This window comes from Rhinoraja longicauda, chromosome 18, assembly GCF_053455715.1.
Source record: "Rhinoraja longicauda isolate Sanriku21f chromosome 18, sRhiLon1.1, whole genome shotgun sequence".
In the NCBI taxonomy this organism is placed as follows: domain Eukaryota; kingdom Metazoa; phylum Chordata; class Chondrichthyes; order Rajiformes; family Arhynchobatidae; genus Rhinoraja; species Rhinoraja longicauda.
Window position 1 is genome coordinate 36,244,704 of NC_135970.1, and position 15,401 is coordinate 36,260,104.

Genomic DNA, 15,401 nt, shown 5'->3' on the forward strand with positions numbered 1-15,401 from the left:
TGGATTGCTGAGTCACCTCAAGATTTAACAGTAAATCACAAAGGTGATCTTTGTTGAATCCAGACACAAATGACAACAGCAGTCTTATTTAAACAGCTGTCGTCTACATTTACAAAATATCTTGCAGTACCTACTAGAGTTTCATTGACACTCATTTAGTTTTAGGTTCAGGTTTATTATTGTCATGTGTACCGGGGTACAGTGAAAAGCTTTGTTTTGCAAGCGTTCCGATTAGATCGGATAACGGTAATAGGTTTAAGGTGAGAGGAGAAAGATTTAGCAGGAACCTGAGGGGTAACTAATTCACACAAAGGTCGGTGGGTGTATGGAACGAGCTGCCGCAGGAGGTAGTTGTGGCACTGACTATCGCAATGTTTAAGAAGCATTTAGATAAGAGGGAAATGGGCCGAACACAAGCAGGTGGGACTAGAATAGATGGGGCATGTTGGTCGGTGTGGGCAAGTTGGGCCGAAGTGCCTGTTTCTGCGCTGTATGAATCTATGGCTTGGTCCGATAACGCTTCTGAACAGTCCTTCCATAAGCTAGGGTACTGTTCAATTCACCTCTGCCCCAATGCGGACACAGGACTTTGTCCATGTTACTGAAGCACTACAATGCTGAGAACAATATTCTGCACTCTGCACCTTAGAAACATAGAAACACAGAAAATAGGTGCAGGAGGGGGCCATTCGGCCCTTCGAGCCAGCACCGCCTTTCTTTGTGATCACGGCTGATCGTCCCCAATCAATAACCCATGCCTGCCTTCTCCCCATATCCCTTGATTCCACTAGCCCCTAGAGCTCTATCTAACTCTCAAATCCATCCAGTGATTTGGGTTCCACTGCCCTCTGTGGCAGAGAATTCAACAAATTCACAACTCTCTGGGTGAAAAGGTTTCTTCTCACCTCAGTTTTAAATGGCCTCCCCTTTATTCTAAGACTGTGGCCCCCTGGTTCTGGACTCGCCCAACAATGGGAAATTTTTTCCTGCATCTAGCTTGTCCAGTCCTTTTATAATTTTATACGTCTCTATAAGATCCCCTCTCATCCTCCTAAACTCCAGTGAAAACAAACCTTCCCCTTTGCTCTACATATTGTACTTGAGTTTGACGTGATTGTATTGATGTAGGGTATTATCTGATCTGTTTGGATAGCATGCAAATCAAAGCTTTTCACTGTACACCTGACAATAATAAATCTGAACCTCAACCTGAGTCTGACAGTCTCTGCAAAAGCTTGTCTGCTCATGCATTTCTGTAACGATCTCACTGACGCATCTCCTATCACGGTTTTATGGTTCTGCCTAACATAACGAAACTTCCTCGAATAGAGGCTATTAGGCGTGCCACGGTGGTCCAGTGGTAGAGCTGCTGTTTTACAGCGCCAGATATCCTGACCACGGGTGCTGTCTGTACGGAGTTTGTACGGTCTTCCCGTCACCCTGTGGGTTTTCTCCGGGTGCTCCGGTTTCCTCCCACTCTCCAAAGACGTGCAGGTTTAGATAATAGACAATAGACAATAGGTGCAGGAGTAGGCCATTCGACCCTTCGAGCCAGCACCACCATTCAATGTGATCATGGCTGATCATTCTCAATCAGTACCCCGTTCCTGCCTTCTCCCCATACCCCCTGACTCCGCTATCCTTAAGAGCTCTATCTAGCTCTCTCTTGAATGCATTCAGAGACTTGGCCTCCACTGCCTTCTGAGGCAGAGAATTCCACAGATTCACAACTCTCTGACTGAAAAAGTTTTTCCTCATCTCAGTTCTAAATGGCCTACCCCTTATTCTTAAACTGTGGCCCCTGCCCCTGGTTTGTAGGTTAACTGGCTTGGGTAAAATTGTAAAAATTGTCCCTGGTGGTGTTGGATAGTGTTGGTTTACGGGGTGATCGCTGGTCGTCGCGGACTCGGTGAGCCGAAGGGCCTGTTTCTGCGCTGCATCTCTAAAATCTAAAATAGACCCCTGATTAAGTTATTTTGTCAATTTTATCCCAACAAGGCAACAATAAAAAAATCTATAAAATGACACAAAGTGTTGGAGTTACTCAGCGGGTCAGGCAGCATCTCTGGACAACATGTTTAGGCAACGTTTCGGGTCGGAACCCTTCTCCAGACCTTATTCCTCCTATCCGTCCCTCCTTCCCCCTCCCCCCCCCCCACCACCCGAACCCCTGTGTCTCTGGCCACATCCATCTGGTAACCATGACCACAACCATCCAGATGACAATAGACAATAGGTGCAGGAGGAGGCCATTCGGCCCTTCGAGCCAGCACCGCCATTCAATGTGATCATGGCTGATCATTCTCAATCAGTACCCCATTCCTGCCTTCTCCCCATACCCCCTGACTCCGCTATCCTTAAGAGCTCTATCTAGCTCGAATGCATTCAGAGAATTGGCCTCCACTGCCTTCTGAGGATGACACAAGCTCCTCCTGGAGTCCATCCCACTGATGCTGCTGAAGTCATGTCACCATTCTTCCTTCACTGACCCATCCCTCCGTTAGCTTTTGCTCAAAGCTCTTTTGAAATATGGCGTAAAACATTATCCTCAAGGTTGTGCTTTGGAATTCCTTTGAAGAAAAATACTTCCTCCACAAGTCAAATAAAAACACTTTCACAGTGATTTATCACTAAATAAACCATGTCACAACAGCACTCTCAGGAATTCTAAGGTCCAATACAATTTCTTGTTTAGTCTGGCGCAGTGTCGATCCTTTAGTACTGTGAGTAATTTGGCTGAGCTCTACAGCACCATTTTTAGTGGTTTGGCATAGTTACCCATCTTGCACTTTCTGTTAAAGCAAAGACGGGCAGTATTACATATCACACACCTCTTAAAGATTATTCCAGGAATCCCTCAGGAGCCGACTAAACAGCAGCAGTCAAATGTTAAAAGCCCCACACCTGGTAAAACGTTTGTGTGCAGAAAGGAACTGCAGATGCTGGTTTATACCGAATGTAGACACAAAAGGCTGGATTAACTCAGCGGGTCAGGCAGCATCTTTGGAGAAAAGGAATAGGTGACATATCGGGTCGAGACCCTTCTTCTGTTGTTCCCCTTAGTTACTGAACAACGGCCGCTTATTTTATAACCCCAACCCTATTTCATGAAAGGCCATTGGTCTTTAGTCTTTGGAGATACAGAGTGGAAACAGGCCCTTCGGCCCATCTTCAGCATGATCAGCCATTATCGCAGTGAATGGCGGGTGCTGGCTCGAAGGGCCGAATGGCCTACTCCTTGTCTATTATCTCTTCATGCCGCCCAGCAATCACCCCGTACATTAGCACTATCCTACGCACCAGGAACAATTTAAATTTTTTACCAAAGATAATTAACCAACACGTCTTTGGAGAAAACCAGAGAGCCCGGACGAAACCCATGTGATCACAGGGAGAACATACAAACTCCGTGAAGACAGCACCCACGGTCAGGATTGAATGGGGCAGCAACTCTACCACTGTGCCATCGTGCCAACCTGTGATTTCGGGACAGTTTCTTCCCAGCTGTTATCAGGCAACTGAACCATCCGACCAATAACTAGGGAGCAATTCTGAGCTGCTATCTACCCCACTGAAGACCCTCGGATTATCTGACTTTACTGAACTTTATCTTGCACTAAACATTTTTCACGTTATTCCCTTTGTCATGTACCACTACACTGTGGATGGGTCGATTGTAATCATGTATTGTCTTTCCGCTGACTGGTTAGTACGCAACAGAAAATGTTGCGTTCTGGCTCTCTCTTTGCATTCAAGAGAGAGCTAGATAGAGCTCTTAAGGATAGCGGAGTCAGGGGGTATGGGGAGAAGGCAGGGACGAGGTACTGATTGAGAATGATCAGCCGTGATCACATTGAATGGTGGTGCTGGCACGAAGGGCTGAATGGCCTATACCTGCACCTATTGTCTATAAAAAGCTTTTCATTGTACCTTGGTACACATGACAATAAACTAAACTAAACTACAGTATGGTATGATACTTTATTTGTCTCATGTGAAATTCATTTTTGTATACTGTTCAGTACAAGTATTAGCACTTAGATACATCATAGATAGGCATCTCAGATACAGTACAGGTATATAGTAGTATACTGAGACTAAGCTAAACAACTCTTGCAAACTTGCCAGGACTAGAGGCTGTGAGTTATAGGGAGAGGTTGAGTCGGCTGGGACTCTATTCCTTGGATCGCAGGAGGATGAGGGGTGATCTTATAGAGGTGTATAAAATCATGAGAGGAATAGATCGGGTGGATGCAGAGACTCTCTTACCCAGAGCAGGTGAATCGAGGACTAGTGGACGTAGTTTTAAGGTGAAGGGGAAAAGATTTAATAGGAATCTGAAGGGTAACTTTTTCCACACAGAGGGTGGTGGGTGTATGGAACAAGCTGCCAGAGGAGGTAGTTGAAGCTGGAACTATCCCAGCGTTTAAGAAACAGTTAGACAGGTACATGGATATGACAAGTTTGGACCAAACGCAGGCAGGTAGGACTAGTGCAGCTGGGACACGTTGGCTGTTGTGGGTTAGATGGGCTGAAGGGCCTGTTTCCTCGCTGTATCACTCTATGACTTAAAACAATGAAACAATGTATATTTGTTCGAAACAAATACGCAGTATTTCATTCGGGAAAAATGTGTACAGGCAAGCAATTAGACGATTCAGTTCATGTAAAATAAATAGTCCCACCTCATTCATGTTTGCAAGAGTATACAGGCTCGGATGCTCTTCCGAAAGGCTGTAACTTCTGTGGCACTGATAACAACAGTAGAGCCTGTTACTCAGACCTGCTCCTCTGTTCCTCCTTTGTACAGAGGGGTAGTGGTTGAGGCTGGGCCTGGGGCAGTGCCTGGCGAGGCTGTAGGTAGAGCTCACAAAGGCCATCTCAGTTCCACCTGGTAGCTCAGTACCAAAGAAATAACTGGAGTAACTCAGCGGGACAGGCAGCATCTCTGGAGAGAAGGAATGGGTGATGTTTTGGAACCTTCTTCTATCTTCAGTGTAAACCAGCATCGGCAGTTCCTTCCTACCCAACAAAGACTTCAAGCTGCAAAAGGACAAAGTGCTGGAGTAACTCAGCGGGTCAGGCAGCGTCTCTGGAGCATGTGGATTGGTGACGTTTCGGTGGAGACCCTTCTTCAGACTGATTGTAGGGGGGAGGGAGAAAGGAGAAAGACATCAAGCTGCTTGCAATGTCATCTTTGATAAGTTCAAACCGTGGAGTCTAGACTCTAGTGTTGTTTCTTTTTTTGCGTTAGAGACACAGCATGGAAACAGGCCCTTTGGCCCACAGAGTCCGATCCGACCAACGATCCCCGTACACTAGTACTAATCTACACCCTAGGGACAATTTACAATTTTACTGAAGCCAATTAACCTACAAACCTGTCCGTCTTTGGAGTGTGGGAGGAAACAGGAGCACCCGGAGAAAACCCACGCAGGTCACGGCGAACGTATAAACTCCGTACAGACAGCACCCGTAGTAAGGTCAGAACCCTTTGCTCCCTTACAGTGCCAGACGCCAGCGGCAGGTATCTGGTGCTGTGAGGCAGCAAATCTACTGCAGCGCCACCGTGCCGCCTCTAGTCTGACTAAGGCTCTCGACCCGAAGCGTCACCCTCTCCCAGAGATGCTGCCTGTCCCGCTGAGTTACTCCAGCATGTTTGTATCTATCGAAAATCTTGTCGAAAGAGCAATTACATGAGGTTATTGAAGAGTCCAGTCTCCGAGCATCCACTCGCAGAGAGAGCTCTCTTGCAGGTCAAACGAGGAAAGTTCAGCTGCTCTACCACATTCCCCTCGGAATCAGGCGAAGGCAAAGAAATGTCACAGCCTTTGCATTCTGCTCTTTCACCCCGTAACTCTGGCAAGTGAGTGCCTCCCGACCCGGTCTCCCCAACCTCCACCAATGCTCATTCCTCACGACACCAACCCCCTTAGCTTCCCACCCACCCACCCACACACTCACACACATACACAGGCAAAATGGTTCTGCTTTGAACAGAGAGACCTCCAGGCATTCTCAGACTCCAGAGGATCAAATGTACGTAAACAACGCTGACATGCGGGTGACAGGAAGCACTCTCCAACCTGGCCGGTAACACAAACAGCCACACAGATGCTGGCAAAGCAATAAATTGTCCTTGACAATTAAACCACATCAATCGTCGTACCAACTATTTACCACCAAGGATTCAAGAGTCAGTAGTGTTTACTTGTCGTGTGTACAATTTATGTTTCCCAGTTAAAAACACAGATAAAATGATCTATATTAACATGTTAAGCCGAGAAACAAAAACAGCAAACAGTTTCACAAAACATTTCGCAAGGTAAAAGTATTGATGGTGACAAAGGTTTTCAAGTGGACATTATGCCATAAGGCCCAGATTCATGCCCTTCGGCCCATTGAGTCTGTGCTGACCCTCAAGAATCAATTTACACCAACACATCACCAATCCCATTTAATTCCCCCTACACTCCTGTCAACTTCCCCTTTCCCAAATTCCACCACTTACAATAGACAATAGACAATAGGTGCATGAGGAGGCCATTCGGCCCTTCGAGCCAGCACCGCCATTCAATGTGATCATGGCTGATCATTCTCAATCAGTACCCCGTTCCTGCCTTCTCCCCATACCCCCTTACTCCGCTATCCTTAAGAGCTCTATCTAGCTCTCTCTTGAATGCATTCAGAGAATTGGCCTCCACTGCCTTCTGAGGCAGAGAATTCCACAGATTCACAACTCTCTGACTGAAAAAGTTTTTCTTCATCTCAGTTCTAAATGGCCTACCCCTTATTCTTAAACTTTGGCCCCTTGTTCTGGACTCCCCCAACATTGGGAACATGTTTCCTGCCTCTAACGTGTCCAACCCCTTAATAATCTTATACGTTTCGATAAGATCTCCTCTCATCCTTCTAAATTCCAGTGTATACAAGCCTAGTCGCTCCAGTCTTTCAACATATGACAGCCCCGCCGTTCCGGTAATTAACCTAGTAAACCTACGCTGCACGCCCTCAATAGCAAGAATTTCCTTCCTCAAATTTGGAGACCAAAACGGCAAAACTCCAAAACTGCAAATACCTACATACTCAATGCAATTTAGAGTGACCAAATTAACCTATCAATCCCTGTATCTGTGAGATGTGCAAGAAACCCGAGGTTGTCAGAAGGAGAAGGTACATACACACTGGACAGCACAGCACCAGAGACAGGAATTGAACCCAGGTTCTTGGACCTGAGGGGCAGCACCAGAATGGTGCGTGCGTGGACTCAAATGAACCTTCAACACCTGCAACCAGTCCTTCAGATGTGAACATGAGGGCACTTTCCTCGATTTAGAGTTAGAGAGATACAGCGTGGAAACAGGACCTTCAGCCCACCGAGTCCGCACCGACCAGCGATCCTCGTACACTAGCCTTATCCTACACATAATTGGGACAATTTACAATTATACAGAAGCCAATTAACCTATAAACCTGTACGTCTTTGGAGTGTGGGAGGAAACTGGAGCACCCGGTGAAAACCCAACGCAGTGTCGGGGAGATTGTACAAACTCCGTACAAACAGCACCCCTCGTCAGGATCGAACTCGGGTCTCTGGCGCTGTGAGGCAGCGGCTCTATCTGCTGCACCACTTTTAAACAAATTCATCCAGCAGTTTTCCTTCCAATTGTCTAAGGACAGCAAGATCAACTTTCAGAAACTTGAACAATCCGGCTCAGTTTCAATCCTCGGCTAGAAACCACATTAACCACTCATTCATTAGCCACAACAATCCAGTGATTACTTTAATCTTAGAATTGGATGCACTGTCCAAAATAGTAAACGAAGGAAGAAAAAAAATAAAGTTGGGAAATGTTTTAAAACTCCTGAAAGCAGAACAATTCCAATTAAATTGTAACACGATGCTAGATTTCTGTAATTGTTGGTTTTTGCGATGAATGACAGCTTCACTTAACACCAGAACAGGTGGGATCGGACAGTTGCTGAAGTTAAGGCAGCGAATACCAACAGTAACTCAGGAAGGAAGGCTGACACCGAATCCTGAAATACTGTGTTTGTACAGCTGTTAATTCAGATATACCGAACCATTTACAAATTACTCATCGTAGCCTCTGACCTGCACGGCAGTCCTTTGGCTTGTGAGAGCACAAGAACGGTAACTCTTCAGGTTGAAACAGATTCAGACAATCAGGCGAGCAGAATATTTTCCAATTGCCACCTCTTCTCACCATACAGCATAATTTCTTTTGATTCGTCAAGAATTTCAATTAACCCTGTTGACCGTAGCTCTGGGGAAGCTTGGTCGAAGAAATGCAATGAAATGCAGAAGGCATTTTAATTCATTTGGAAGACCACCGTTGCTGGTTTATCGCTCTCAGTGTTAAATTGGGAATTTGTGGTGCAGCTGGTCGAGCCGCTGCGTTACAGAGACCCAGGTTCGATCCTGACCTCAGGCGCTGTCTGTATGAAGTTTGCATGTCCTCCCTTAAAATCGAGGGTCAGGCAGCATCTCTGGAGAAAAAGGAACAGGTGAAGTTTTGAAAAACGTCATCTATTCCTTTTCTCCAGAGATGCTGCCAGACCCGCTGAGTTACTCCAGCGCTGTAAGGCAGCAACTCTACCGCTGCGCCACTGTGCCGCCCCAGTTATGACTTGAGTGCAGTCACAGATTCCTATTCTTATATTTATATTTACAGATCCTATTCCTGTGGGTGGTGGGCGGTGGCACAGAGGTAGAGTTGCTGTCTTTCAGCGACAGAGGCCCGGGTTTGATCCTGACTCTAAGGGTGCTGTCGTTTCGCAGTTTGTAAGGTTTTTTCCGTGGGCTTTCTCTGGGTGCTCCGGTTTCCTTCTACAATTCCAAAGACGTACAGCTTTGTAGGTTAATTGTCTTCCTTAAAAATATATAATTGTCCCTAGTTTAAGAATAAGGGGTAGGCCATTTAGAACGGAGATGAGGAAAAACTTTTTCAGTCAGAGAGTTGTGAATCTGTGGAATTCTCTGCCTCGGAAGGCAGTGGAGGCCAATTCTCTGAATGCATTCAAGAGAGAGCCAGATAGAGCTCTTAAGGATAGCGGAGTCAGGGGGTACGGGGAGAAGGCAGGAACGGGGTACTGATTGAGAATGATTACCCATGATCACATTGAATGGCGGTGCTGGCTCAAAGGGCCGAATGGCCTACTCCTATTGTCTATTGTGTGTGTAGGATCGTGTTAGTGTGCGGGGATCGCTGGTCGGCGCAGACTGGGTGGGCCGAAGGGCCTGTTTCTGCGCTGTAGCCTTCTATGCCATGGGATTTATAGTTCATCTAAATAAGTACTACCTGACCACCAGCATGTACCACCTCCTCAAGCGAGTGTATCAGATGGCAACTCGTATGTTGAAAAAATCTCTTACTTATCTCTGTAAATCTCTTAACCTTTCCCTTAACCATAAGCCCTCTTTTTTAGACTTAATCACAGAGTTATGGAGCGTGGAGGCAGGCTCTCCGACTAAGTCGCCTACTCAAACTTGCCCCATTTACCATTGTTTGCCTTATATCCATCCCTCTAAACCTGTTCTATCAAACCTTAAAAAAAAATGGTAATTGATGTAATTGTACCTCCACCCATTCCTCATAGTTCGTTCCTCTGTACAAAAAAGTTGCCCCTCGGATTTCCTTTAGATCTGTCCCCCCCCCCACACTTTGATCTTGTTTTAGACTCCCATATCCTACTCATCTTATCAATGGCCCTCATTGTTTTATACATACCTAAAAGGTCTCCTGTACTCTGAGAATTCGGTTGCAGGGAGAACGTGCAAACTCCACACAGAGAGCACACAAGCCCAGGCTTCAACCCAGGTATCTAGTGCTATAAGGTAGAAGCTCTACCAGCTGGGTCACTGTTCAGTAGCTGAAGACCACCATTCTCATTATGAACAATATTAACAATCTTCATGCCATCTGCAAACTCACTAACTATATGTGATCACGGACGGCAGATAGTTAACACCAAATATTTATATGGAAAATCTCTGGTATGGAAACCCATCTGACTGAAATTTACACAACACCATCTTCTGAATAAATTGCCAAAGCATTATTCAGCGATTTAACACAAGAATGCAGGCCAAGAGAGCATTCTTTAGAGATACAGCGTGGAAACAGGCCCTTCGGCCCACCGAGTCTGCACTGACCAACGATCACCCCGTACACTAGCACTATCCGACAAATTAGGGACAATTTACAATTTTACAGAAGCCAATTAACCTACAAGCCTGTACGTCTTTGGAGTGTGGGAGGAAACAGGAGCGCCTGGTGAAAAGCCACCCAGTCACGGGGAGAGCGTACAAACACCGTACAGACAGCACCCGTAGTCAGGATCGAACCCGGGTCTCTGGCGCTGCAAGGCAGCAACTCTACCGCTGTGTCACCAAGCCAGCCACCTTCGGGGATAAAACTGCTTGTACTACCTCGTGCCAAAGAAATAAGTAAAAGCTAAAAGAAAATACCACGCTGAACAATTTATTAACCGCAGGTATCCAAAACACAGATGACATCATGATAAACTTACCATTAAATTGTTTTAATACAGAATAACTGAATCAAATAGCCAAAGGTAGAAGGGCAATAATATTGGTGCCTTTTTGGCATGAATCAACATACATTGTCTTAATTCAGACATTGATGTTATAAAATGCTGCCTTGCTGCCAAGTCGAAAGTAGCCATCAACCAGTGTGTCTCCTATAATTTCTAAACATTTGATACCGAGCAGATTGCATTGGCAAGCACCTTGCACCCTGGCTTCAACACTAATTGAACATCATACCAATATGTCCCATAGAAAGTAAACAACATTTTGTCAGTTTCGATGGTTTTGCATTAGTCCTTTTGTTGCAGAGAAGTTGCCACATAAGATAACATCAATATAGAGAAACAATTGACAGACGTTGGCACAGCAGATCTTTTCCCTCAAAGACAGTTTCCCAGTCATTCACAACCCTTGACAGCCCATTGTCAATAGTTGGCGAGTCATGTTCGGGCGTGATTCCAAGGATGAATCAGCTCCCTGGGGCCTACATTTCCTGTCAGTCTGAACCTGTACTTGGACATCAAAAGCTGATTGTGGCAGCAATCAAAAACGTGGCCAATTCTGATTTGGTCGGACGCAACACCAACATTGCGAATTGCAGACAAATCATTTCAATTTTAGTTTTAGAGATATAAGATGCCCTTCGGCCATGCTGGACATCGAGCACCCGTACACCAGTTCTATGTTACCCCATTTTCCCAACTTACACACTAGAGGCAATTTTACAGAGGGCCAATCAACCTACAAACACGCACATCTTTGAAATGTGGGAGGAAACCGGAGCGCCCACAGAAAACCCACGCAGTCACAGGAAGAATGTGCAAATTTCCTACAGACAGCATTGAACAGGATCGAACCTGGGTATCTGATGCTGTGAGGCAGGAACGCTACCGCTGTGCCACCCTAATAATGCAAAGATTGTTTATCTCCTTTTTTACTTTTAGATTTAATACCATTAAGATTTGAAGATTGAACCCAGGTCTCTGGCGCTGCAAGGCAGCAACTCTACCGCTGCGCCACCGTGCCACCCCATGTCTAATAGAAACATAGAATAGTTGCATGAACGTTTATTCTTTTACCCAGTCTTGCCAGAAGAATAAAATAATTACTGCTGAGTATTAACATTTGAAGACTTCACATTTGAAGTTATAGAATTCCTGTCGCTCTGTGTGTAAAAGATTCAATGGAAAAGCAAATGTTCAGCTAATACAAGTGTGTAATAAAATCTGCATCAACTCAGTTGACCCTTGTCCATTCCTCCCTCCTAACGCCCACTTACATTCGCAGTCAGCTGCGTTGTGAGCGCCGCCACCTTCTCCTGCGAAACGTCCAGCTCTCGCCGAAGTTTGCGGATCTGTAAACCGGAAGGAACGGCAGGATTAAATGAAGCGGTCGGTGTTCAGGACGTGTCTTTTTTTGAATAACTTCGAACCATAGCTAAAATCAAACCTTTCCTCCAATTCGACGACACAGAAAAAATCATTCACGCTTTCATTTCCTCCCGCCTAGACTACTGCAACTCCCTATACACTGGGATCAGTGAATCTTCCCTGTCCCGCCTGCAACTGGTCCAAAACGCCGCAGCGAGACTCCTGACGGGTACCCGTAAAAGGGACCACATCACCCCGATTCTGGCTTCTCTCCACTGGCTCCCTGTACGGTACAGAATCAACTTCAAGCTCCTCCTATTCACGTATAAAGCCCTAAATGGACACTCCCCCCCCCTACATCAAAAATCTTCTAACCCCCCTCTCTAACTCCAGGTCGACTTGGGGCTACTCACTATCTCGCGGTCTAGGCTTAAGCTCAGGGGTGACCGCGCTTTTGCGGTTGCAGCTCCTAGACTGTGGAACAGCATCCCTCTCCCCATCAGAACTGCCCCCTCCATCGACTCCTTTAAGTCCAGGCTCAAAACCTATTTCTACTCCCTAGCGTTTGAGGCTCATTGAGGAGGCGCTGTGAACTGTTTGCGTGCTACTGTATGTTTCTTTTTTTTTTCCCATTGGAACCTAATCAGATGTACAGCACTTTGGTCAACGTGGGTTGTTTTTAAATGTGCTATACAAATAAAATTGACTTGACTTGACTTGACTTGACTTCTCAGGACGTGTCTTTTTTTGAGTAAGGACGGCATTGAGGTAATAAAAGACATGGATGTGGGTTTCAGCCTGAAATCATGTGATACTCCAACTGATCCCAAGTTGATCATCAACATACTTTGGCTTTCAGGGCACGCATGCACGCCACACGCACGCACATATACGCACACACATACACGCTACATGCACACAAACATATGCACGCACACACACACACACATATACGAACACACATACACGCTACATGCACACAAACATATGCACGTACACACACACACATGCATGCACACAAACACATGCACGTGCACACAGGCCACATACACATACATTCACTCACACATATGTACACACATACACACTACATGCACACAAACGTATGCATGTACACACACACACATGCATGCACACAAACGCATGCCTGCAGTGCACACACATGCACAGGCCGCATACACATACATGCGCTCACACATATGTACACACATACACAAATGCACACACACACACGCATGCATTCACACACACACATGCACATACACACACTCACACACACGCTGTTTGCTTTATCCATGGCAACTAATTTGCATAGGAATTACTCAATTATCAAACCCAAATTATTTATTTGCATAATGAGCACAAGGTTCCTGTGCACAGAAAATGTGGAACTTCCAATCCAAAAAAATTCTTTTGAACCCAGTTCTTTCTTATTTGTTCTCAATTTCCTTTACAACGTGGCCAGATGCTTTTAGTTCTGAAGAGCACCTTTATTTTCCATGTGCCTCTCAAGTGATATTTTAGCAAACGACTAATGAAAATCTACGTAAACACTCACTGTATTTCCTTGATCTCCTTTATTTTGTGTAAGCTCTTGCATAAGAAATGTCTTACGCAAATCGAGTGGAACTGACCCAGTTTAGCTCACGCACCTCAACGTTTAATTCCACACAATGAATACTGAACAATCAATTTCAAACGTCATATTTAAGGTGCTCTTACCTCTGACTGTGACTTTTCCTCTGGCTAAGAAAAAAACCCAAGAAGAAATAAAGTTACTTTATTTCACCTCAAGAGATGCAAATATACGAAAATCGGCCCATTAAATATTTAGTACTACAACATTTTAACTTGGGGGGGGGGGGGGGGGGGGAGTGACTTTGCTATCTCCAAGGATAATTAGATAAATTATTCCTTTCAAGGGATTGGTTTAACTCTGGCCAAATGGCACCTTTCAAATGGTTCAATGGTACTTTATTGCTGCATTCAATTCAATGATTCAATTATGCTTTATTGTTACAGGCGCCTAGATATAGTGAAATGCTTTGTTTTGGAGGACAACCCGGGAAGATCTTACAGCAGACGCAAAACGCAAGAATCACCACTTTTCTGGCGCCGACCAAGTTGCAAAAAGCTAATGGAACAGGCTTAACAGTCTTACCTTCCTAAACTAAAATGAAAATACGTTCCCACCAGCCCCTTCTGGGTCCCCCTTCATTCTCCCCCTCCCCTCCCCCCCACCCCCCCCCCCCCAGCTGGGTTGTACTTAGACACCGTGAAATTCTTTATTTTAAGTACAATTCAGTAAATCAGTACACATATTATACCAACCCACAAAGGAAACTCCGGTTTCCTTTACCCTTTTACTTGGCTTGACAGTGATAATAATGCGTGGCTTCACGTACTGGCAGTCTTATAGTCATCATGAAAGGCATCTTTCTGAACAGCAAAGCTGTTGAGTGTCATATAGACACCAGGAACTGCAGATGCCGGTTTACCAACAAAAAAAAAAGATACAAAGTGCTGGAGTAATTCGGCGGGTCAGGCAGCATCACTGGAGAACAGAAGAAGGGTTCCGACCCAAAATGTTGCCCATCCATGTTCTCCAGAGATGCTGCCTGACCCGTTGAGATACTCCAGCACTCTGTGAAACGTCACCTGTCCATGTTCTCCAGAGATGCTGCCTGACCCGCTGAGTTGCTCCAGCACTCTGTGAAACGTCACCTATCCATGTTCTCCAGAGATGCTGCCTGACCCGTTGAGATACTCCAGCACTCTGTGAAACGTCACCTATCCATGTTCTCCAGAGATGCTGCCTGACCCGCTGAGTTGCTCCAGCACTCTGTGAAACGTCACCTATCCATGTTCTCCAGAGATGCTGCCTGACCCGCTGAGTTACTCCAGCACTCTGTGAAACGTCACCTATCCATGTTCTCCAGAGATGCTGCCTGACCCGCTGAGTTATTCCAGCATTTTCTGTCAATTTTTGAGTGTGACATTTTTTTTCAGATTATGTATATATATCCCTGTTACATTAAAATTGTTTGTTCATCTCTGATCTTGCACATAAGTCATAGCTCAACTTTCCATAATGTACATAGGTTTAGTGTTGATGGGTAGTTGATGATCAGGAGGTGATCAAAGGTGAAGACCTTATTTCTGACTCTAAGATTGCTACGGAGCCATCGGGTTTTTAAGGGCTGTCAATAAGCTGTACCCCCCGAAACATCACAAAAAAAAAGGTTTGAATGCTAATAATGCTCTTAGGGCTAACGGGAATTTAGCTCTTAGGACTAACGGAATCAAGGGATATGGGGGGAAAAAGCAAGAACGGGATACTGATTTTGGATGATCAGCCACGATCATATTGAATGGCGGTGCTGGTTCGAAAAACCGAATGGCTTAATGTACAAAATCATGAGAGGAATAGATCAAGTAGATGCACAGAATCCTTTACC

The 15,401-nt window shown here is 45.4% G+C and overlaps 1 protein-coding gene across 9 annotated transcripts in view; it reads right to left on the bottom strand.

The window, feature by feature from the left end:
• The window catches only part of nav2a (neuron navigator 2a), a 592,633-nt gene that overhangs the window by 50,617 nt on the left and 526,615 nt on the right, over nt 1-15,401 (bottom strand). For all 9 annotated transcript variants that reach the window (XM_078415513.1, XM_078415514.1, XM_078415510.1 and 6 more), the window contains 2 exons: nt 13,666-13,689; nt 11,853-11,927 (listed from right to left, as the gene is read on the bottom strand). In XM_078415513.1, the coding sequence (XP_078271639.1) occupies nt 11,853-11,927; nt 13,666-13,689 (99 nt within the window). The remainder of the gene's footprint in view (nt 1-11,852; nt 11,928-13,665; nt 13,690-15,401) is intronic.